Raw genomic sequence first — 24,146 nt, 5'->3', positions numbered from 1 at the left:
TGTTAGTGTCTTGGTAAGTCTGCAGTTTATCTGTTCCCATCCCCAGAGCAGGGATGGAGAACCTTCTATCTGCAAAGGGCCATTTAGATATTTAGAACATCATTCGTGGCCATATAAAATTATCAAATTAAAAATTAGCCTGCTGGGGCCGGTGCTGTGGCACAGCGCCTTAATGCCCTGGCCTGCAATGCTGGCATTCCATATGGGCGCCAGTTCTAGTCCCAGCTGCTCCCCTTCCGATCTAGCTCTCTGCCTTCTGATCACTTTTTTTTATAAAGATTTTATTTATTTATTTACAAGATAAGAGTTACGGAGAGAAAGGTCTTCCATCACATGGTTCACTCCCCAAGTGGCCTTAATGTCCAGAGCAGTGCCAATCCAAAGCCAGGAGCCAGGAGCTTCTTCCAGGTCTCCCACACAGGTACAGGGGCCTAAGGACTTGAGCCGTCCTCTACTGCTTTCCCAGGCCTTCAGCAGGGAGCTGGATTAGAAAGAGCAGCCACCAGTACTAGAACAGGCACTTATGTGGGATGCCGGTGCCACAGGCAGAGGCTTAGCCTACTACGCCACAGCACCAGCTTTGTATTTTTTTTCTTAGACATATTTTTCATCTCCAGAGGTTTGATTTGGATCTTTTTTGTGTCTTTCATGTGTCAAATTAATATGGTTTTATCTTTCTATTAGCTTCTTGAACATATGGGATGCATGTTTTTTGTTTGTTTGTTTTTTTTTTTTTTTAGACTTATTTATTTGAAAGGCAGAGAGAGGGAGAGACAGACAGAAAGATCTTCCATCCACTGGTTCACTCCCCTGATGGCCACGATGGCCAGAAATGGACCAGGCCAAAGCCTGGAGCCAGAAGCTTCATTCAGGTCTTCCATGTGGGTAGCAGGGGCCCAAGGACTTGAGCCATCTTTCGCTTCTTTTCCCAGGCCATCAGTAGGGAACTGGGTTGAAAGTGGGGCAGCCAGGATACAGACCAGCACCCATATGGGGTGGGATACTGGCATCACAGGCAGCAGCTTTACCCACTAATCCACAACACTGGCCCCTACAGTAACTTTCAATATCTTTCTCTTGTAATCCTGTCGTCTGTCCTTTTTTTTTTTTTTTTTTTTTTTACAGGCAGAGTGGACAGAGAGAGAGAGAGACAGAGAGAGAAAGGTCTTCCTTTGCTGTTGGTTCACCCTCCAATGGCCGCCGCGGGCAGTGCGCTGCGGCCGGCGCATGTATGGCAGGAGCCAGGTACTTATTATCCTGGTCTCCCATGGGGTGCAGGGCCCAAGCACTTGGGCCATCCTCCACTGCACTCCCTGGCCACAGCAGAGAGCTGGCCTGGAAGAGGGGCAACTGGGACAGAATCCGGCGCCCCAACCGGGACTAGAACCTGGTGTGCCGGCGCTGCAAGGCGGAGGATTAGCCTAGTGAGCCGCGACGCCGGCCCTTTTTTTTTTTTTTTTTTTACTTGTCGTCTGTCTTTTAACTTCATTTAGCAGGAGCAGAGTAGCGTTGAATTTAGAGCTAGTGTTGTCTCTGTACTAAGACAGAATCCTGAATCCTCTATTCAGTGTCTCTGTGAAGTTTGAGATTTTTCTTAGTGTGGCTGGTGGGAGTGGGCAGAATCTCCAGGGTGAGTTGTGTACTGACAGTCATTGTTTTGCATACGAATATCCAGTTTTTGCAGCACCAGTTGTTGAAAAGACTTTCCTTTCTTCTTTGAATTGTCTTTGTACTGTTGTTGAAAATCAATAGGCCATGTGTATATGTGTTCTACTGTTTCCTATAGGCCTCAGGGAATGGTTGGCACTCAGGGAGCTCCTTCATTCTCTCTGTGATTAACAAATTCCAGAGTGTTTTGTTTTTTTAAGGTTTAGTTATTTGGGGGCCAGTGCTGTGGCTCAGCGAGTTAAAGCCCCGGCTGCAGTGCCGGCATCCTGTATGGGCACCAGTTTGAGTTGAGCTGTTCCACTTCTAATCCAACTCCCTGCTAATGTGCCTGGGAAGGCAGCAAAGGATGGCCCAGGTCCTTTTGCCCCTGCACCCATGTAGGAGACCCAGGGGAAGTTCCTGGCTCCTGGCTTCAGATTGGCTCAGCTCTGGACATTATGGCCATTTGGGGAGTGAACCAGTAGATGGGAAACCTCTCTCTGTCTTTCTATCTCTACTTCTCTCTGTAACTCTTTCAAATAAAATAAATTTAGTTATTTGAAAGGCAGAGCAAGAGAGACAGTGAGAAATTTTCCATCTGCTAGTTCACTCCCGAAAAGACTGCAATAGCCAGGGCTGGGCTAGGCCAAAACCAGGAGCCAAGAACTCCATCTGGATCTCCCACATCGATATCAGGGGCCCAAGTACTTGGGCCGTCATTCTCTGCCTTCTGAGGTGCATTAGCAGGGAGCTGGGTCAGAAGCTTGGAGTGGCCAGGACTCAAAACAGCACACCGATAAGGGATGCCAGTGTCACAGATGGTGGCTTAACACACTATGCCACAATGCCAGCCCCTCAAGAGTGCTTTTTACATTAGGCAGAGATTGTTCAGCAACAAGGAGCAAGGGTGCTTGTCCCATTTACACATGAGACAGTGGACATAAGCTGAAACTCTAGTGACCAAGCTCACCCTCCCTTCATGTCATCCACTGTCTGCTGCCTTCGTTCTGTACCCTCTGCTATAGCCACATGAATCTGTTGAGGGATACTTTAAACAACAAAGTCCTCTCCAATGTTGAGTATGAATGAATGGTGCAGCTACATATTCCTACAACAACACAGATGCCTCTCCTGAACAGAGTGAGGAAGGAAGGAAGCTCATCACAGAACACATGATTAGGATTCCATTTCTATCAAAGGAAAGCAAAGAAGACCGGTATATGGCTTATTGATGCATTGAAGTGTGGCAAACCGTATAGAATTAAGGATGTCAGTTCACCAGGGGCAGAAGGGAAGGGCTGCTACTGAGGAAGCACATCCAGGGCCCGCAAGCTCACTAGTAATGTGTGATTTCTTAGAGTAGCATTTATTTGTTTGAAAGTCAAGTAAAAAAATTTTTTTTAAAAAGTCAAGTTACACAGAGAGAAGGAGAGGTAGAGAGAGAGAGGTCTTCCATCCACTGGCTCACGCCTCCAGTTGGCCACAACGGCCAGAGCTGCACGAATCTGAAGCCAGGAGCCAAGAGCTTCTTCTGGGTCTCCCATGTGGGTGCAGGGGCCCAAGCACTTGGGCCATCCTCTACTGCTTTCCCAGGCCATAGCAGAGAGCTGGATCAGAAGTGGGGCAGCCGGGACTTGAACTGGCGCCCATTTGGGATGTTGGCACTACAAGCGGCAGTTTTTCCCACTATGCCACAGCCCCAGCCCCCAGGGCTTTGTTACTTTCAGTCACTTGTGAACATTTCATACACTCTCAAGATCGCAGCGAAAATCATCTCACTATCGTACCATAACATTTCCCCAACAGTGATAAATGTTCCGTTTTCACATAGGCTGGACTGCTGGAACATTTTTATTTGTATATCTGGTTTTCTGGAGAATGAAAAGTCAAATTCCTCTTTAACACTTGGTGTCTTATTTTGCCATGATGGCTCCTTCCTGTCTTGTTGGACTTGGGTGACACACAGGTCAACCAGAGAGAGCCGTGCTGCGTTCCTCACTGTTTTTTGGACAGTAATGGGAAACTCCCCCGTACTCTGTTTTCAGACTCAGAGAGTGGAAAAGGAAGGGTAGAGTTCATCCACTAAGGACCCCAAGGATGAGACAGGGAGTCAGGGTGATGTCCTCAGGAGTTGCTGTCCTAGCCCTGGGCCATGTCCCTTCAGACCGCAGACGATCCCTGAAGTATCATTGCTTCTGTGGATTAGGATCTCAGGGAGTCACAACATTTATCATGGGTGTGCTCTGAGAACAGTGACAGAGTTACTGCTCCCAGAGCCAGGCTGACAGTAGCTGTCCTCATAGGACAGTACTAAAATCAGTTCCTGTTTACTGAGGCCCTGCCCTGGGCCTTGCCCTCAACTGAGTGCTTCTCCAGCTCTGTCTGGTGAACTACTCTCTTCTTTCCCGAGTTCAGAGGGAGACACAGTGCTAGAGATGGCCTCCCTCATCCACCTCTTCCATATCACCATGAGGAGATAGAATGCGTCCACTTCTCCTATCTGCTCTTCTGTCCAGGAGGCCCTTGAGTGACACTAGACTTATTTCTGAGCCACTCCACCTCAGAGGTGCACAGCTCAGGGGGCCTGGGTCATGGAAGGGTGCAGATACTGAACAATAAATATCGGGGAGCAGTGTCTGCCTGCTGACACTTGTAGGGCCCTCTTTTCTCAGGAAACAGTAGTTACGGTCATCTTGTGTCAGAAGTTGATGAGTTGATGAGGTTGTGGTTTTAAGAGTGTTGAGGTCCCTAATGAGTTCTGAGGGGGTTGGTGGTATGAGGTGAGACATAGCAGTAGGAGGGTCACTGGGCAGTGCAGTGGGGTACTGGGAGTGAGAGAGCTAAAAGGATGGGATGCTGGAATCACAGAGTAAATTCTGGTGCTAGAAGTTTTATTTATTTATTTATTTATTTATGTGGCAGGTAGAGTTACAGAGAGAGAGACAGAGAGAAAGGTCTTCCTTCCGTGGGTTCACCCCCAAATGGCCACTACGGCCAGTGCTGTGCCAATCCGAAGCCAGGAGCCAGGTGCTTTCTCCTGGTCTCCCATGCGGGTGCAGGGCCCAAGCACATGAGCCATCCTCCACTGCCCTCCCGGGCCACAGCAGAGAGCTGGACTGGAAGAGGGGCGACCGGGACTAGAACCCGGTGCCCATATGGGATGCTGGCGCCGCAGGTGGAAGATTAACCAAGTGAACCACGGCACCGGGCCCGAGGTTTTATTTTTTTAAAAGATTTATTTTATTTATTTGAAAGAGTTACAGAGAGAGGTAGAGACAGAGAGAGAGGTCTTCCATCTGCTGGTTCACTCCCCAGATGGCCACAATGGTTGGAGCTGCGCCAATCCGAAGCCAGGAGCTTTTTCTGGGTCTCCCATGCGGGTACAGGGGCCCAAGGACTTGGACCATCTTCTACTGCTTTCCCAGGCCATAGCAGAGAGCTGGATTGGAAGAGGAGCAACTAGGACTAGAACCGGCACCCATATGGGATGCTGGCGCTTCAGGTCAGGGCTTTAACACGCTGCACCACAGTGCTGGCCCCGGTGCTGAAGGTTTTAGAAGGTGAAGAATCCCAGGGGTAACTTCATTGAGGAGGAGTGAGGCCAGAATGTGGCCTGGGCGATTCTTTCTGGGCACCAGGACCCTTGGGCTCACTTCACCAGTCCTTCTTCTGAGACCCTAGTGCTCCTCTGGCCCTCAGTGAAGGATGTTATATCTTCAGGACTGAGCCAGCTCCTGCGAAAGCAGGAGAACCAAGAGTCTATAAACTAGCTGGAGCAAACACACCCATGTCTTTTTTAGCATGTTTCCCTGGTACACAGTGGCAAGAGAATGTGAATTTTGCCTTTCTCTGTTGGCTAATAATTTTATCTGCTGCGTCTGATACCTCACTTCTCACAAAGGCTCTGAGAGGTCTCTTTGGCTTCCCTGCAGCACAGAACTCAACATACAAATTCTGTGATGGAAGTGCTGTTGGTACAGGTCTCTTGTGGCCCTTCCTGTGTGCCTGCCCTGCACCTCTGACCAGCTCTCTTTTCCTTCCAGGGAAAGTGCATTTCTTCACTGGTGGCCTTCTGTTTTCTCATCGTCATCATGGAAATATCATCATCTCCAAGGATCATATGAATTCCATTTCCTTCTATGATGGGGTAGGTGTTTGACCAGCCCATGGTTTCGATGGTCAGAAAGGTACTGTCCGTTGTGAGGGGAAAGCCAATAACGCCTCATCTCCCCTCCTGCATGGAGTGGGATGTCAGGAACCAGCACGGCCACTGGGATGGCAGGCTGGAGGGTCAGTGACAGGCCCAGGCACTTGGAGAGCTCTTGCAAGCCTCCTCCACCTCACTGCTCTTTTACGGGCTGTGTGTCAGAAGGGCCAACAGCTTTCCATGTCCAATTCAGTCTTCCTGAAGAAGACCAGAAAGAAGGCTGAAGAAAGCCTCCAGTGGCACCTCATAAATGGCCTCCAGCCCAGGGACACTGAAGTTCACCCATTTGAAAACTGGAAGAAGCTGCATGCTGTGGCATGGACAAGGCTCCACTTGCCCCTCATCATGGGCCAAAGAGGGAGAGTAACTTCCCCTGAGAGCTTTGCCCTCCTTCCCTCTTGCACTCTGACTTAGCGTCAGCACTATGAAAGTTCTAGCCCCCCGGAAGCATTCTTTGTGTTCACCAGTCTATACCAGTGCTTCTCCTTAGAGGGGAAAGACTACCTGTGAGTTTCCCCCAGCCTGTTCCACTGGCCAGGGAACAGCCTCTCGGGTGACACTTGGCCTCTCCACTTGGCCTGGTCAAAGGCTCGAAGCCAGACTCTGGGAGCCAAGAGAGACTGGATGAGGGGGGTTGGTCAGATAGCTCAGCATATGAATTCTCTGAGCAAATCTCTTCCACATGGAGCGTGCTGCCTTAAAGACTGCAGAACTGCAGGCAGACCTACCCGGCAGCTTTAGTATTAGGTTAGTCTTCAGCATGCTGGATGATCAGTTAGCCAATCTGAGGGATAAATTGATTCTTACCCCCTACCGAAAATCAAAATAAATTTCTGATAGATTAAAACTAAATGTTTTCAAATTTCCACAAGTAGAATGAATAATATAAAAATGAATATTGGGGTGGACATTTGGCGCAGCAGTTCTGATGCCGCTTGGGATGCCTGCATCCCATATCTGAGTACCTGGGTTCGAGTCCTGGCTCTGCTTCCAATTCCAGCTTCCTGCTAATGCATATCCTGGGAGGTGCAGGTGATTGCTTGAGTAGCTGGGTCCCTGCTACCCCCATAGGAGACCCAGATTTAAGTTCCTGGCTCCTGGCTTAGGCTTGGCCCAGCCCCAGCTATTGGAGCTATTTGGGGAGTGAATTAGTGGATGGAAGATCTCTTTATGTCTCTGTCTCTGCCTTTCTAATAAATAAATACTTTTAAAAATGAATTTAAAAATGAAAAATGACTATTAATCCTTTAGGGGCAAGAGGAGTTTCTAAGCTTAGAAACAGTACTAGAAATTCTGTAAGTAAAAGTTTGTCAGATTTGACCACTTAATGATATGGGGTTTGGTTTTGTTTTTTTAAGATTTATTTATTTGAAAGGCAGAGTGATAGAGAAAGAGAGGGAGAGAGATCTTCCTTCTGCAGGTTCACTCCCCAAATGTGTAACAGCCAGGGCTGAGCCAGACTGGAGCCAGGAGCCAGGAGCTTCTTCCAGGTCTCACGAGGGTGGCAGGGGCCCAAGTACATGGGCCATCATTCACTGCCTTCCCAGGTATATTAACAGGCAACTGGATCAGAAGTGAAGGAGCTGGAACTCAAACCGGTACTCTGATGTGGCATATGGGTGTCCCAAGCAGTGGCTTAACCTGTGCTGCAACACCCACCCTCACCTAATGATGATTCTTTATGTTTTTTGCTGATAATATATTTCAAATACAATTAATTATGTCTATTTAAAGCATGAACAGTTGTGTATATTCATGAAACTACTATCACAATCAAGATAGATGAGTTTCTTCACCCCAAAAACGTTCCTCATGCCCTGTTGCCCATCATCATTCTTCCCACTCATGGCTTCAGACCACCACTGACTAGCTTTTTGTCATTGTGGATCAGTTTGCCTTGTCTACAATGTTATATAATGAACATCTATATTTCCTACCCTTTGAGTCTGACATTTTCCACTCAGCATGATGACTTGTAGAACCAACTGCGTTACTGTGTAGCTCAATAGTTGGTTCCTTTTTATTGCTAAGTGTATTGCATTGTATGGATTTTAAAAAAAATATTTATTTGAAAGAGTTATACACACACAGATCTTCCATCTGCTGGTTCACTTTCCAAATGATAGCAACAGCCAGGGCTGGGCCACACTGAAGCTAGGAGCCTGGAAACCCATCTCCCACATGGTGACAGGAGTCCAAGGAGTTGGGCCATCTTCTGCTGCTTTCCCAGGTGCATTAGCAGGGAGCTGGATAGAAAGTGGAGCAGCTGATACTCGAACTGGCATCATATGGGATTCCGACATCGCAGGCAGTGGCTTAACCTGTTATGCCACAATTCCAGCCCCATATGGTTATTTCATGGAATTTATCAAACTACTTAGTATTGTATAACTCTAAAAACTGTTTCAAAAGTAAAAGGCAAGGGCAGGCATTAGGCCTAGCGGTTAGGATGCCCATGTCGCTTATCAGAATGCCTGGGTTTGATACCCGTCTCCAACTCCTAACTTCTAGCTTCCTGTTAACACAGACCCAGGGGAGCAATAGAATGGCTCAAATGATTGGGTAATGGACACCCAAGTGGGAAATCTGAATTGAGTTCCTAGTTTTGGTCATGGCCCAGCGTCAATGATTGTGGACATCTGGGGCGTGAACCCCTAGCTAAGAGATATTCTCATTCTCTCTCTCTCTCTCTCTCTCTCTCTCAACTCTGCCTTTCAAATAAATAAATCTTTAAAAAAGATGCCAGGGGCCAGCATTGTGGTGCCGTGGGTTGAGCCACCACCTGTGATGCTGGTATTCCATATAAGCACTGGTTTGAGTCCTGGCTGCTCCGTTTCTGATCCAGCTCTCTGCTAATGTGACTGGGAGAGCAGTAGAGGACTGCCCGCGTGCTTGGGTCCCTGCTAACCATGTGGGAGACCCAGATGGATTACCGGGCTCTTGGCTTCAACCTGGCCCAGCCCTGACTGTTGTGGCCATTTGAGGAGTGAACCAGCAGATGGAAGATATCTCTCTCTCTCTCTCTCTCTCTCTCTCTCTCTCTCTCTGTTTCTCTCTCTTTATATACCTCTGTGTTTCAAATAAATCTTTTTTCAAAGATTTTTTTTTTAAAGATTTTATTTGAAAGAGTTACAGAGAGAGGTAGAGTCAGAGAGAGAGGTGTTCAATCTGCTGGTCCACTCCCCAGATGGCCCCAATGGCCGGAGCCACGCCGATCCAAAGCCAGGAGCCAGGAGCCTCTTCCGGGTCTCCCACACAGGTGCAGGGGCCCAAGGACTTGGGCCATCTTCCACTGCTTTCCCAGGCCATAGTAGAGAGCTGGATCGGAAGAGGAGCAGCCGGGACTAGAACCGGTGCCCACTTGGGATGCCAGCGCCTTAAGCCAGGGCTTTAACCCACTGTGCCACAGCACCGGCCCCTCAAATAAATCTTTTAAAAAGTAGTAAGATACTTAAAAATAAATGTAACCAAGAAGGTGAAAGATGTGTACACTGAAAACTATAAAACATTACTGAAAAAGTAGAGGCAACCTATATATAGAAAGACATTAATATTGATAGATCAAAAGAAATACTGCCCAAAAATTCTAAAGCAGTCTTTAGATTTCCCTGCAATTTATGTCAAAATCCCAATGGCTTTTTTTTTAAGATTTATTATATTTATTTGAAATACAGAGTTACAGAGAGAGGTAGAGACAGAGAAAGAGGTCTTCCATCCACTGGTTCACTCCCCGAGATGGCTGCAATGGTCGGAGCTGTGCCGATCCGAAGCCAGGAGCCAGGAGCTTCCTCTGGGTCTCCCATGTGGGTGCAGGGGCCCGAGGACTTGGACCATCTTCTATTGTTTTCCCAGGCCATAGCAGAGAGCTGGATCAGGAGAGGAGCAGCCAGGACTAGAACCGGCGCCCATATGGGATACCGGCACTTCAGGCCAGGGCTTTAACACAGTGCCAGTACCCCCAGTGGCATTTTTTGCAGAAGAAGGAAAACCAATCCTAAAATTCATGTGGAATTTCAAGGAACTCCAGTCAGCCAAAACAGTTTTTAAAAAGGAAAATAAAGTTGGAGGATGCACACTTGCTGATTTCTAAACTTACTCCAAAGTTTCAGTGACCTAATAGTGTGGTACTGACATAAGGTCAGACATACAGATCACTGGACTAGAGTGGAGAGAGCAGAAATAAACCCTTGGATATGGGGCAGGCACTGTGACGTGGTAGGTTAAGCCTCCACATGCAGCACCAGCATCCCATATGGGCGCCAGTTTGTGTCTTGGATGCTCCTCTTCCAATTCAGCTCTCTGCTAGTGGCCTGGGAAAGCAGTGAAAGATGGCCCAAGTCCTTGGGCCCCTGTACCCACATGGGAGACCCAGAGGAAGCTTCTAGCTCCTGACTTCAGATCAGCCCAGCTGCAGCCGTTGCAGCCATTTTAGGAGTAAACCAGTGGGTGGAAGACCTCTCTCTGTCTTTCCCTTTCTCTGTCTGCTACTCTGCCTCTCAAATAAATAAATCTTAAACAAACAAACAAAAAAACCACCTTGCATATATGGTCAAATGATTTTCATCAAAGATGCCAAAACCTTATTCAGAGAGGAAAGGAGTCCTTTCAACAAGTGATTCTGGGAAAACTGGATACATACAAACCAAAAAAGAAAAAAAATGATATTGGATGCTTACCTTATGCTGAATAGCTTACCTTATGCTGAATACAAAAATTCATTTAAAATGGGTCAGAAACCTAACTGTAAAAATAGACTCTAAGAAGAAAACTTAGAAGATGTTCATGACATTGGACTCAGCAATGATTTTTTCGATGTGACACCAGAAGCATAGACAGCAAAAGAAAAAATACATAAATTGGAAAGTTAAAAACTTTCAAGCATCAAAGGGCACTATAGAGTGTGGGAGAAGGGTCAGCATTGTGGGGTGGCAGCTAAGCCACTACCTACAATGGGGCGTGAACCCAGCATCCCATATGGACATTGGTTTGAGTCCTGGCTGCTCCGTTTCTGATCCAGCTCCCTGCTGGTGGCCTGCAAAAATCAGTGGGTGATGGCCCAACTTCTTGGGCCCCTGCCACCAATGTGGGAGACCTGGAAGAAGCTCCTGGCTCCTGGCCTCAGCCTGGCCCCAGCCTGGCCCAGCCCTGGTTGTTGTGGCCATCTGGAGAATGAACCAGTGGATGGAATATCTCTATATATAATTCTGACATTCAAATAAATTAATTAATTTTTTAAGGAGAGTGTGAGAAATAAACAGAGTGGAAGAAAATATTTGTAAAGCATATATCTGATAAGGGGTTAATACCCTAGAAGGAATTTTGGGATGAAGCTTTCCATTTAGGAAGAAAGTCCTTGTATTTCCCATATCTCTAGTAACGAGGTATGAGAAAGTGCATCTGTTACAGAAGCTGAGCAAACCACACGATGTGAAGTTAGCTGCACCGAAGTGGATCCTGTGTACTTGGGGAGGGTGCAAGCATGCAGATGGCTTTGCTGATGCTCCCTCTTTCTCTCCTCAGGATTCTACCAGTGTCGTTGCTGCCCTTCTCATAGACTTCAAAAGCTCACTGCTTCCTCATCTCCCAGTTTATTTTCATGGATCACACAATTTCCTGATGATTACCCTTTTCCCCAAATCAAAGATATACCAAGCATTTTACTCGGAGGTAATATCAATTATTACTCAGCAAAACAACTGCTTCCCCCCAGCAGTTTAGATGGTAAGGCAGTAATCAGGGCTGGCAGTGAGGGGAGCAGGGCTGCTGGTGGGAGTGACTACTTCTGATCTCTTTGGGTTTTAGAATGGTGCTCTTGCCAAAGAGAGGTGAGAGCCTAAAGAAACTCAGCAAAAGCCTAAAAAACCTGTAAGAAAAAGTCTCCTGTCCCCTTTGAATTAGACGTATTTCCATTGTAGCTCCTTTATTGAATTGTTGGGCTCTGTGTCCTGGATTAGAACTCTCTACTCCACCCCATGCTGTGCCTTGGTTCTCAGTCCTTGTCCCTGCAAATGTTCCCACCCAGTTAGCAGCACATTAAATTAGCTGCTCAACACAGCTTGCATGAGAGGGGGCTTACCAGGAAATTTATGACTCACTCCGAGAGGCCAAGCAGTAGCCGAGCCAAGCTGATGGCCAGCTTCATGACTGGTGGGCATTTGTGGAAGGGTAGGACTAGAGCAGCTTGTAAGGGGGCAGTGTCCCTTCCTTAGCACAGACTCGGAGCCCTGAGAAGTTGAGCTGACCTTGACTGCAGAGTGGCTTCCCAGCCCTTCCTGCTTCCTGTGCTTGTCCTTTGAATCTGGGAACCTCGAGACAGCCCCTTTCTCTTCAGCCATCCCTCTGCCTTTGGGCAGGATTTGCTTGAAGCATTCCTGTCTGGCTGGCCTTGTGGCTAGAGAAGGGGTACATGTCCCTGCTGCCAGAGCAGTGCTACCCAGCAGCGACACCATCCTCCACACTCCTGACCTCGGAAGGAGCAGAGTCTCTGGGGAGAGGAGCCCAGAGAGGCGTTCTGATTTTGGAAAATACAGAGCAAAATTGCTTCAGGCCTCCACTTTTGAAGCAGGCTTGTTTGCTACAGTGGTTTTTCTCTGCACGAATAGTCTAGATTTCCAACAGCCATCAAATCCCCATGTGGGTTCCATATCCTGTTGTTGAGTTTAAAGTGTTCTTTGCTCAAATTGTTTTGTTTAGGTCTTCTCCCCCTGGCAACAGCAGGATAACTCAGGGCTCTCTTTAAAAGTGATCCAGGAAGATGGATTATCTGTGGAACAAAAGAGAATGTAAGTGACTGCCTTGAGTGTGCTTGCTTCCCCCAGCTTTGTGGGTGTGCTCGCTGCAGGATGACTCGTGTTATGTAACACAGGGGTCTTGGCTTCTGAAAGAGCCAACACAGTCATTGCAGTGCTGCCAGCTTGCAGGTAGCTAGGGCCCTGGGGGGAAATAGAAGACGAGAGAGAAAAGCCTCCAGTACTCAGAAGCTCACAGGATTGTCAAGTGTTTTCAGGCCAGCCATCCTGTTGGCATCATGCACTAATGCTGCATTTTGTTGTAAGTCAGTGAGATGCTTGTTTTGGAAGAGTACACTCTGTCACGAGACTCCAGCCTGGAAGCATCAGGACAGGCTGTGTAAGGTGTGCCTGCCTAGGCAGACAGAGTTCTAATCGGTGAGCCTTTGGTGTTCCAGACACTGCAGTGCACAGAAGCTCTTCGGTGTCCTGAGCCATCCTGCTGGGGAGAAGCGGAGTTCTCTAAAGCTACTCTCAGCCAAACTCCCAGAGCTGGACTGGTGAGCGTTGGTTGTCTGATTTTAGATATTTAATGTTCTGGCTTTTGAAATGTCAGAAACTTCCATGTTGGTCTTTTCTGAGTTATTTTCCTTTGAGCTGCCTGGGGATTGTTGTAAAAGATGGTAGTGACACACCATGCACATTGCTCTCTAGGGAAGATCTCTCTAAAATTTATTTTTCAGCGGTAAAGAAGTTTTTTATGTGAATGGGACATTCAGGCAAGACTGGGGGTGATAACACAATAGCTTTGTCTTGGTTTTCTAGGTTTCTGCAGCATTTTGCGATCAGCAGCATTAGTCGGGAGCCCGTGATGCGGAGCCATCTTCCAGTCCTGCTGCAGAAAGCTGAAGTCAGCCCTGCTCACAAAGCAGAGAGTGACAAGGTAGAGGAACCCATCAGATACACTGCCACTCATAGGGAGGAAATCCTGAGAGCCTGCCCTTGGATCTTTGTGTCAGCTAACACAAAGAGCTCGGGTGGAGTCTAGTCTATGACTCTCCACCTCCTTGGATCTGATGTCACAATAAAACATGAAACCCATGTTACACAATGACTGTCAGGCCAAATCCGTGACAGAGGCAAAGCCGTGGTATCTTGCTTCTCCAGATCTTTTAAACTCGTGCTCAGTGTTCTTGTGCCACCAGCTCTTTCTGTTTGTGACAAGGACATTACTGGCAGAGCTTGATACATTGTGCTTAACAAGGGCAATGGTACCCGTGTCACTGAGCCCTCCTGGGATCACTGGGGTAAGGTGATACTTTATAAATATTGTCTTCCCAAGAGCAAATATTTTTAAGGATTTATTTAAAAAGCAGAGCAACAGAGAGAGATTGTCTGTACACTGGTTCACTCCTCAAAAGGCCACAACAGACAGGGCAGGGTAAGGCCAAAGCCAGGAGCCAGGAACTCCATGTAGGTCTCCTGCATGAGAGGCAGGGACCCAAGTATGTGGGCCATCATCTACCGTTTTCCAGGCTCATTAACAGAAAGATGGATCATAAGTGGAGTAGCCAAGACTCAAAACGGCAGCACTTCGGTATGGGATGTGGGTGGTTTAACCTGCTAGGCCACACAGCCACCCCCTCCCCCACAGAGAGAATTTTAATCCACTCCCACTTCATGCTTCCCTCTTCTTGACCCCCACCCCACTATTCCTTCAGAGCCATATGCCATAATAGACGGAAAGAAGGCATTTATTTCTGTGCAAATCTAGGTGACACTCAGTTATGAGAGGGAAAAGAGGGCCTAGGCATTGTGGTATAGCCGATAAAGGCACTGCCTGCAACATCGGCATCCCCGAATGGGTCCTGGTTGTAGTCCTAGCTGCTCTACTGCAAATATAACTCCCTGCTGATGGCTTGGGAAAGCAGCGGAGGATGGCCCAAGGGTTTGGGCCCTTGCCACCCATGTACGAGACCAAGAAAAAAACTCCTGGCTTGGGCCTGGCTTAGCCTTGGCTGTTGTAGCCATCTGGAGAGTGAACCAGTGAGTGGATGATCTTTAACTCTCTGTCTCTCCTTCTCTTTCTCTCTGACTTTTCAAATAATTTTTTTTTTTTTTTTTTTTTTTTTGGACAGGCAGAGTTAGAGAGACAGAGAGAAAGATCTTCCTTTTCCGTTGGTTCACCCCCCAAATGGCTGCCACAGCTGGCGCGCTGCGCTGATCCGAAGCCAGGAGCCAGGTGCTTCCTCCTGGTCTCCCATGTGGGTGCAGGGCCCAAGCACTTGGGCCATCCTCCACTGAACTCCCGGGCCACAGCAGAGAGCTGGCCTGGAAGAGGGGCAACCAGCACAGAATCCGGTACCCCGACCGGGACTAGAACCCGGGGTGCCGGTGCCACAGGCGGAGGATTAGCCAAGTGAGCCGCAGCGCCGGCCTCAAATAAAATTTTAAAATCTTAAAAAAATATCAAAAGAGAGGAAAAGAAGCCCTGAGCAATTAGAAACATCATTGTTCCCTTAGGCAAGAGTATAACAAGCCTGAGATACCTGCTTGTTATATGTTACTGAAGAGATGGCACAGGACTGTCCTGAATAAGAGAGCCCCTGGCTGTGTGCACATGCTGTGATCTGCGGGGCTGAGACCAGGACACTGAGGACTAAGAACCACGGTGGGGAAAGCTAGGTGTGAGGAGGAGAAACAAACGTCTGTTAGTGGGTAGTGCCCCAGGGCACAGGGAGGGATGCAGCACAGAGACCGAGGTCAGAGGGAAGGAGGGAGAGCCGCTGGTTCCCGCAGAAGAAGCAGGATCCACAGCTGTCTGTGCTGATGTGATCAGCTCAGGCGACCAGTGCTGCCTGTGACTGTGCCTGTGAATTGCGCAAACCACAGAGGCTCTTGCTGGGCTGTGTCCTTCAGTGGTTGCATGATCCCTGCCCTCCTCTGCTTCACCCCTTCTTGTTCAGTGAATTTCTTACCCTGCTTTGAAATACCTTCCAAAGAGGAGCCTGGTTTCGTGTGGTCGCATAATAAGGCTAGGCCGGCTGGCTCCTCTTCTCCTGGAGAATCAGAAGAGCTTTCAGTGCACAGTGAGTTTCAACTGAGCCCAGGCCGTGTATCTTGGAGGGCATGAGCAGCCAGGCAGAAACATCCCCAGTGCTGGGTAGCCCAAGGCATTTTCATCCCAGACCTCCTTTCTACTCAGTATTTTCCTAAGAAGTGTTATTGTTGGAAATAAGTCATAATATCCCTGAATGTCTGCTTTACAAAAGAGATTTGTGATGTCAAGCAAGTAGGCTGATTAAATGCATTGTATTTTAACCATGTATTTACAACCTCCTACATGGAAATTAGAGAAGTAACACCACGTTCTATATAGTGTTTGCTAAGTGTCAGGCACTGTTCCAAGCACCTTAGCTGTGTTAACCCTGTTAACCCTCACACCCACCTTATAAAGTACACTCTGGGAGCCAGCATTGTAGCGTAACAGGTTAAACTGCTGCCTGCGATGCAAGCATCCTATACGGGCACCAGGTTATGTCCCGGCTGCACCACTTACGATCCCACTCCTTGCTAATGCACCTGGGAAAGCAGCAGAAGATGGCCCAAGTCCTTGGGCCCCTCCACCCACTTGGGAGACCTGGAAGAAACTCCCTGGCTTCACGCTGGCCCAGACTGGGGAATGAACCAATGGATGAAAGATCGCTGTTTTTCTGTATCTCCCTGTATGTCTGTAACTCTGACTTTAAAATAAATAAATAAATCTTTATAAAATAAATTTAAATAAATAAATAAAGTAGGCTCTGTCACTGACCCATGGTCACAGCTAGTGGTTCAAACCCACAGAGCCTGGCTTCAGAAATAAGTTCTCTCACCCTGTTACACAATGCTGCCTCTCAGTTGAATTGCAAACCCATGTGACTTTTCTTTCATGTAGGTTATTATCAGCATTGTAACCGGCCTCCCGGGCTGTCATGCTAATGAGCTCTGTGCTTTTCTGGTCACTCTGCATAAGGAATATGGCAGGTTAGTATGGCTGCTGGCTTTGCTTTGGGGAAAGGGATTCTGTGCCTGCATTGCCTTGGCACTGGGAAACCTCAGACATGGACTGATCTTTGGCGTGCCTGGTGCCAGCACCATAACCATCCATCCATTCAGTTAACAACACGCTGTGCTGAGCTTCCTATATGCCGGGCATTGCTCTGAGTGTGAGAAGTAAAACAGACAAGGAAATCTCTGATGGAACTTACATTCTAATTTAGGAAGACAAACCATCAGATAAGAAAAACATAGTGATTTAGCCGGTGATAAGTGCTGTGGAGAGAGTAAAGCAGAGAAGGATGTAGAAAGTGCAGGATAGGGAGTGGGATTCTAGTTTTGAATTGGATGCTCAGGGAAGACCTCACTGAGAAGGTGAGCAAAGACCTGAAGAAATAAGAGAATGAAGCATGTGGATATCTGGGGCAGAGCACTCTAGCAGGAGCAGGACCAACAAGTACAAAGGCCCAACAGTATGCCTAGTCAGCAGGGAAAGTTAGGGTCGTGGTGGTTATAAGAACTTGGCGGGTGGAAGAGACAGTGGTCCTTCCATGACCACAAAGGGACTGCACAAATTCAGATACAGCTAGAGTATTGTGTTGGCTCAGGTAAAATTGAGAAAACCATTCATCCATCACTTCCACCTGACTGGAAGATTTTTAAACAGCTGTTGCTGTTGGAACAAGGCATTTAATATCTAATCAGTCAGTGTACCACAGAGGAAGGCATCCTGCAGGAGGCCACCAAGGAACTGAGAAGACAAAAATTGCCTAGAGGCTTGGGAGGCTTGGGAGGGTAGGGATGGAGCTTGTGGGAGTAAGGGGCAAATTGTGGGTTGATGCTAGGAAAATATTAGGCTTTGTTTAGTAAGTACTTAATGGCTAACCAATTCCTCATGTCCAGTGCTTTTTGTTCTATAAACATTCTGAATTCTTCACCATTGCTTAACTCTTTACAAGAATTTTATTGACCACAGACTGAAGCCATTTTATTACAGGAAGTGGCTGCTGGGACAGAAGGAGCCTTTCTTACCTCTGAAGTTGTTGGTCAGGTGCTTACCTGGCCTTTCTCCCCGTGTCAAGGGATTTCCTGCCAGAAGAGCCCCCATGATGGTGTTCCCAGGACCCTGGGCACTCAGCCAGTGCCCTCTGCCTTTTCCTATGGTGCCGGGATTACTTTGTCCTGTACAAACTGACTGGGCAGTAAGACCTTTGGAACACTGGCCACACTGGAGTCCTGGGCCAAGCCTGTGGGGCCAGGCCTTCAGGTGGCCCCCTTGCTGAGACTACCTTTGCCCTCTCCAGGTGGATGGTGTACCGCCAGATCATGGACAGCTCTGAGTGTTTCCATGCTGCCCACTTCCAGAGATACCTTTCCAGTGCCCTGGAGGCCCAACAGAACCGTTCTGCCCGCCAGTCGGCTTACATCCGCAAGAAGACCAGGCTGCTGGTGGTATTACAAGGGTGAGCGCTGGAAATCTGGGGGTAGTCGAGTCAGGATGGTTACCTTGCCACTACTTTAGTTCAAGTGTAGCAAACCTGTGGCACAGAACACATTCCATGTGGCATGAACAGTGTCTATTTACCCTAGCAATGATCCTGTTGCTGTTGCGTGGCCCGAAGTGGCAAATGTAGCTTGCACACAGTTTTCAGTTTGGTTTCAACATCCTCATGTCTCCAACAGGTGGGCAAGTAGAGAATTTGGACCAGGTTCTTTGATAATCCTTGTAGCAATAGTAGACTCTGTGCCTCTTCATTCACCATCTGGGTAATGGAGCTCCATCAGTTTCAGTCCTGTCTCCTGTGGATTTGCAGAGGTGGCCCCTACGTTCTGTGATCTCCAGCCCTACCATGCTCCTAGACTGGCCCAGGAGGGTTTCCTGGGACCTGAGGAATGTGAACAGTCTGTTGGATAAGGAGCACCCTCTTCATGGCTGTGTGCAGGATAGTGATTGTAGGCTAACTGGTGATGTCCCTGTCTAAGCAGGATTATCTTGGAGGTGTGTGTGGGAGGGCAAGACTGACAGCTTGTGCAGCTGTTCTGACTGAAAGGAGTTTCCCTTACCTGTTCTAAAGCCTTCCAGGGAGGAGCCCCTTGCAGGCCCATTACCACCTGGGTGCAGGGGGAATATGCTGGATCCGGAAAACGTGAACTGTGCTTTTCACCGGTGTCACCATGGTTGGCGGTTCTCACCAAGTGCTTTTGTGCCATGTAACATTTTTATTCCTTAGTTTCTTGGCTAGTTGTTTCCAATAAAGGATGGACCCAGATCCAAAGCCCTATTTAGGCCCCTAGCTGTGACGGTGGGAACTGCAGGAAAGCTGAGAACGGTGGTCCTGAGGAAGGAGGTGAGGGGAGCCACGCCCCTACCAGGCCTTCATGCAGCAGCTAAGCGGTCTCACACCCTGCCTCCAGCTTCCCTTCTGTCAGCCGTTTGTCCTCTTATGGGTTACAGTCATGGGAACACAGAGGAAAAGGATGACTTGAAGCCACTTGTTTTTATCTGGTTTTCCATCGATTCTACTGCTCAAAGGAATGTGCTGGCCCAGCTCCGTCACCCTCTGACCCCAGAAGAGTCCTTGGGGATGCAGACTGAAAGTGAATTTGGCAGCTCAATAGTGTGTAGCTGAGGTCATTGCCACCCTCTGTCACCTTGGAGAGCATCACATCCATGTCTCAGTCTGCAGAAGTGTCAGCTGTCCTGGCTGCGTCTGGACTGCAGTGACAGTGTCTGAACAGCCCCCTCGTGTCTTGCAGACCCAGCCTTCACCCATCACAGCCGCAGGACTCCAGTCTCCTCCCAGAGTACCAGCTAGATGCTGTGCCTCTTCACTAGGGCAGTGTTCTTTCAGGTTGGGCCCATTTTCCTGAGGTTCCGCAGGGAGCACACAGCAGCCTTCTGTGTAGCACAGCCAGCTCCTGGGAGCTGGACCTTCATGTCCACTGCTGGGTTGCTGGTAAGGGAGATACCAAAGGCTTCTCAAGTTGAGAATTTTGTTCTTTAAATATGGCTTTTATGTGATATTAAGTAGTTTTATTTATCCATGGAGTGGTCTGTTTCCATTTGACTTAGTGTAGCGATAGGGAGTGTTGGAGCTACTTGTTTTTAAACAATTTTAAAACAATAGGTATTAAAAATGAGGGAGATTGGTAGTTGGAAGGGTTAGAGTCTTGGGGGCTGGGGGTCAGGAGGGAGATGGATGTGTATAAAGGCTTCACAGGAATCTTGGTGGTGGTGGAACTGGTCAGCATCTTGACTTTGGTGGTGCATGTAGGAACCTACAGAGGTGATACAGTTGCAGAGAAGGTTAGTTGTAAGGAATTGGGAGGCTTTGTTTCTACTTTGGAATATTACAAAATCATTCTTTGAAATTATCTACATTAAAAATAAAGACTCTCTCAAAATAAATTGAATAATACAAAACATGCATCCAGGCTTAGATTGCAAACATGTAATAGTCCAGAGAGGACTTGAATATCTGTTGTTTTAATTGTTTCAGAGGAAAGAAAGTTAAGGTCCTGCTAGGTTTGGGTTTGTTTTTATTTTTAATAAAGCAAATACTGGCAAGAAGGAAGCAAACATGAAGAGCCAGTTTTTTCTTCATCACACAGTAGGGTCAGTTTAGCCAAAGTGGTGTGATACAAGCTGGTAGCTTGAGCATGGGGCTTCCTTCTCTGCTTCTGTGGGGAGAGCTGCCTCCTCTGTGGAGACACACCCAGGATGATTACAGGGCAGGGGCCAGGTGGAAAGGGCGGTCCTAGCAGGGGTTCCCTAAATGAGTAGAGCAATAGCCAAGGGCCTCCTCTGTTGGGTCAGGGCCCAGATGCTTGGGTCTCACCAAGGAGCCTGGGGTCTGTTTTTTAACTCTAACCTTTTCCCCTTAAGGTCAACAGAGATTAATGGAATGCTCTATAAACAGAACTCCCTAGCCACCCACTCTGAGGGAAATCCTATCGGAATACAATGACTGAGGTCGTCAAGATTGGTCTGTAAATCTTTCAGTCTTCCTTTCCTGCTCTGAGAGTTGAGTCTGTGTGATTTATACTGAACTTGGAAAATAAAAGGCTTCCACACGCTTATTTTCAGAAGAGGGGAAGCTAATGCTACAGAGTGAGCCTGGGGCACTTAGCCAGAAGAGTTAAGGCTGTTACATGCTGGCAGGAAGAGCTCTGGGGCGTGTGCAGGTGGCAGTCTTGCTTACCTAGTGGGCTGTTCTGAAGGCCTGCCCATGCCAGCAGTGTGGAGCACTCCCCGGCATCTAGGCCCACCCAGGCACAGTGGTGGCAAAGAACCTGACACAGTCATGCACCCACATGCCAAGGCAGGGGGAGAAGCCGTGGAGAGGGGGCACCAGTGAGCCCAGGGCTTGTGCTGAAGGCACTCTCAAACCTAGCAAAAACCCTGTTCTCCACGGAATCTCTGCTAATTGGTCAGGACAGAGGCCAACCTTGCAGGAGGAGGGGATATTGTAGTCTGAGAACCAGCCAAGAGTCTTTTTACAGATGAGTTATTTGTAGGAACTCAGGAAATGGCTCAGGCAGGCTGTATCTATTCCCCAACCCTGGCACTGGTCTCCCAAGGTCCCAGGCAGACCCAGGCCCAGGTGATCCGCAAGGCTGCCCATCAGGTTTGACTTCCTTCGGTAGGAAAAGACCTTATGGTGATACACTGGGTCAAATGGGAAAGTGTTCTCTACAAGGTAGAAAGGGCAGGTCCACTCTTGGAGTGGCCAGGGCTTGTCAGGCTGAACATTGAGTTCCTGCTTTTACCCTACTTTAGGCACCAGAGATTACAGCCCTTGCTTTACATTTTTATTGTGGAGGCAGACAATAAAGAGAGAAATGAAAAAGGACCTTTGATTTAGCTGATTTTTCAGCACTTTGCCAAAAAATAGGGAGAAGGGCCAGAATGTCATGAGGGGGGATTGCCATATCACGTAGGACATACGTGGTCAGAGGATGCCCCTCATGAGATGCCAGTTTAGCTGAGACTTGAAGGGACAGAGGGAGCAAGCCATGCAGGTGTATCTGAGGCAAAGAGCATTCCAGGCAGAGGGGACAGAGAGTGCAAAGTTAGAAGTATGCTTGGCATGTTCAGAGAAGAGCCAGGGGCCAGAGTGGCTGGATTAGGGCAAGTGGTGGAATGGTAGGAAATGAAATTCTTCCCTGCGTTGTGGGAGGTCAAATCATACAGGGCTGCCCGGGCCATTGTAAATGCTTGGGCTTTCATGCTGAGTGAGATGGAAGCCTGTAGAGGGTTTGAACAGAGGAGTGACATGATCTGACCATGGCCTTAGCATATCCCCCTGGCTTCAAGTATTGACAACAGAATGGTGCAAAGCAAGGATAGAAGCAGGGGGCCATCTGGGAGGCTGCTGGGGGGCCTGGGCAAGAGATGGTTGTGTTTAGACTCGGGGGTGGGGGGGAAGGAGAGTTTGGCCTCTTCAATTTATATTTTGAAGACCAAGGAAAAAATGGAGTCAAAGAAGACTCCAAAGAAATGTTTTGCTTTAGCATCTAAAGAATGGAGTCCCCTCTGCTAAGAATGGACAGACTGGAAAGGAGCAGGTGTGAGGGAGTTAGAGTGGGATCAGAGAAGATTCTAAGTGAAGGTAACAAACTGGCTAAGTCTGAAGTCAGATAAGATTCTAAGTGAAGATAACAAATTGGCTCTCTAACTCTGGAGTCTGGAGGCATTTCCAACAACTGCAAGCAATTCTTGACATGTGTCTGCTTGAACTGGACAAGTCTGATGAGATCTCCTTTCTCTCTTACTTGCATGTTCTTTGAGGTAGGAAGGAGAGGAAAGACCAGAGGAGGTACTGCTGATTTAATGGTTAGAAAACAGGCCTAAGGCTGCTGAGTCCCTCCGTAGGCCCCAGGGTTGCTTGTAGGCTTCCCTTTATCCCCAGAGCGAGGTGGCTCATCTACCCACTCTTGCATAATTGTAGGACTATGAGAACCAGAGAATGCAGAAACACTTCGGATTCCAGGAGCTGTGGATAACACCAAGAAACCTGGTTGCAGGCTCTTCCTTTGGTTTTTCTTGTACCCTTGCTCATTTAGCCTTCCCACTTCCCCCACTCAGCAGCCCCAGTCATTACACTAATCAGTCCCTTTTCTCCCCCACCCCCAGCTACACGGATGTTATTGATGTTGTCCAGGCCCTGCAGACCCACCCAGATGCGAATGTCAAGGCCTCCTTCACCATCGGTGCAGTTACAGTGTGTGTGGAGCCCCTGAGCTGCTACATGGAGCACAGGTAGATATGAGAACACCTCCAGCCTGCAGGATGTGTTAAGTAATGAAAGTGATTTGTTTCCACCCTCCAGGAGACACATCTTCATGTGGGCTTGAGTTGTGGAACAACAGCCTACACTGTACGCAGAAAACACTGAGATATTCTTTGTTAATGTCAGATTTTCAAAATATCTCCTTGGTTTGATAGCCAAAGAGGAAAGAGGAATTGTGGAGACTTAGCTTTTGTGAGGGCAGGAGCCATTTCTGTTAGTACTTAGTAGATAGTAAGAGTTCCATAAATTTCTGTTGGATAAATGGATGCTTCAGCAAATGTGTACCGAGTATGTTCAGAGATAAATAAATTAACAACACATAAAAGGACTGACAATGAGCATATTATCTACTTAAATATAGAAATAAGACAAATTGGATGAATGTGGTTATGGAATATAAAAATGTAAGTAACAGCCAGCGCTGTGGTGTAGCAGGTAAGTCTGCCACTTGCAATGCCAGCCGGTTCAAGTTCCAGCTGCTCCACTTCCGATCTAGCTCTCTGCTGTGGCCTGGGAAAGCAGTGGAAGATGTCTCAGGTCCTAGGACCTTGTACCTGCATGGGAGATCCAGAAGAAGCTCCTGGCTCCTGGCTTTGGATCAGCGCAGCTCCAGCTGTTGTGGCCAGTTGGGGAGTGAACCAGTAGATAGACCTCTCTCTCTCTCTCTCTCTCTCTGCCTCTCCTTCTCTCTCTGTGTAATTCTGACTTTCAAATAAATAAATCTTTTTTTTTTTTAAATGTAAGTAACAAAATTCAGGAATAAGTAATAACTATGAGAACATTTATTTCCACATTTGTTTCATATAGGGTGATCAAAAAATATTTAACCCAATAGACTTTGAGAAATTTTCAAATTTACTTCTAAATCCCTTCTGAAATGTAATTTATTATAGTGGTTTACTTAAGCTCTATAGGAAAACTGATGATTAGCCCATATATACATTATGAGAACTACAAGCAAGAATAGAGTTATTGGGGCCAGCATTGAGGTACAGTAGATTAAACCACTACTTGCAATGCTGGCATCACACATCCAGTTCAAGTCCCAGGCACTCAACTTCTGATCCAGCTTCCTGCTAATGTGCCTGGTAAGACATCAGAAGATAGCCCAAGTACTTGGTTCCCTGCCACCCAAGTATGAGACCAGGATGGAGACCCGGTTTCTGGCTTCAGCCTGACCCTGACCTGGCTGTTGTGGCCATTTGGAGAATGTGCCAGAAAATGGCAGATATC

The 24,146-nt window shown here is 47.8% G+C and overlaps 1 protein-coding gene across 5 annotated transcripts in view; it reads left to right on the top strand.

Moving 5' to 3' along the window:
* The window catches only part of DNAAF9 (dynein axonemal assembly factor 9), a 128,664-nt gene that overhangs the window by 73,349 nt on the left and 31,169 nt on the right, over positions 1–24,146 (top strand). For all 5 annotated transcript variants that reach the window (XM_051845225.2, XM_070052018.1, XM_051845223.2 and 2 more), the window contains 8 exons: positions 5,691–5,794; positions 11,375–11,521; positions 12,548–12,636; positions 13,041–13,142; positions 13,408–13,525; positions 16,520–16,608; positions 17,925–18,083; positions 22,757–22,882. In XM_051845225.2, the coding sequence (XP_051701185.2) occupies positions 5,691–5,794; positions 11,375–11,521; positions 12,548–12,636; positions 13,041–13,142; positions 13,408–13,525; positions 16,520–16,608; positions 17,925–18,083; positions 22,757–22,882 (934 nt within the window). The remainder of the gene's footprint in view (positions 1–5,690; positions 5,795–11,374; positions 11,522–12,547; positions 12,637–13,040; positions 13,143–13,407; positions 13,526–16,519; positions 16,609–17,924; positions 18,084–22,756; positions 22,883–24,146) is intronic.

The sequence above is a fragment of the Oryctolagus cuniculus genome, chromosome 11, assembly GCF_964237555.1.
Source record: "Oryctolagus cuniculus chromosome 11, mOryCun1.1, whole genome shotgun sequence".
NCBI classification, from domain to species: Eukaryota; Metazoa; Chordata; class Mammalia; order Lagomorpha; family Leporidae; genus Oryctolagus; species Oryctolagus cuniculus.
Note: the sequence above shows the minus strand (reverse complement) of the source record. Positions and strands in the feature narration are given on the sequence as shown.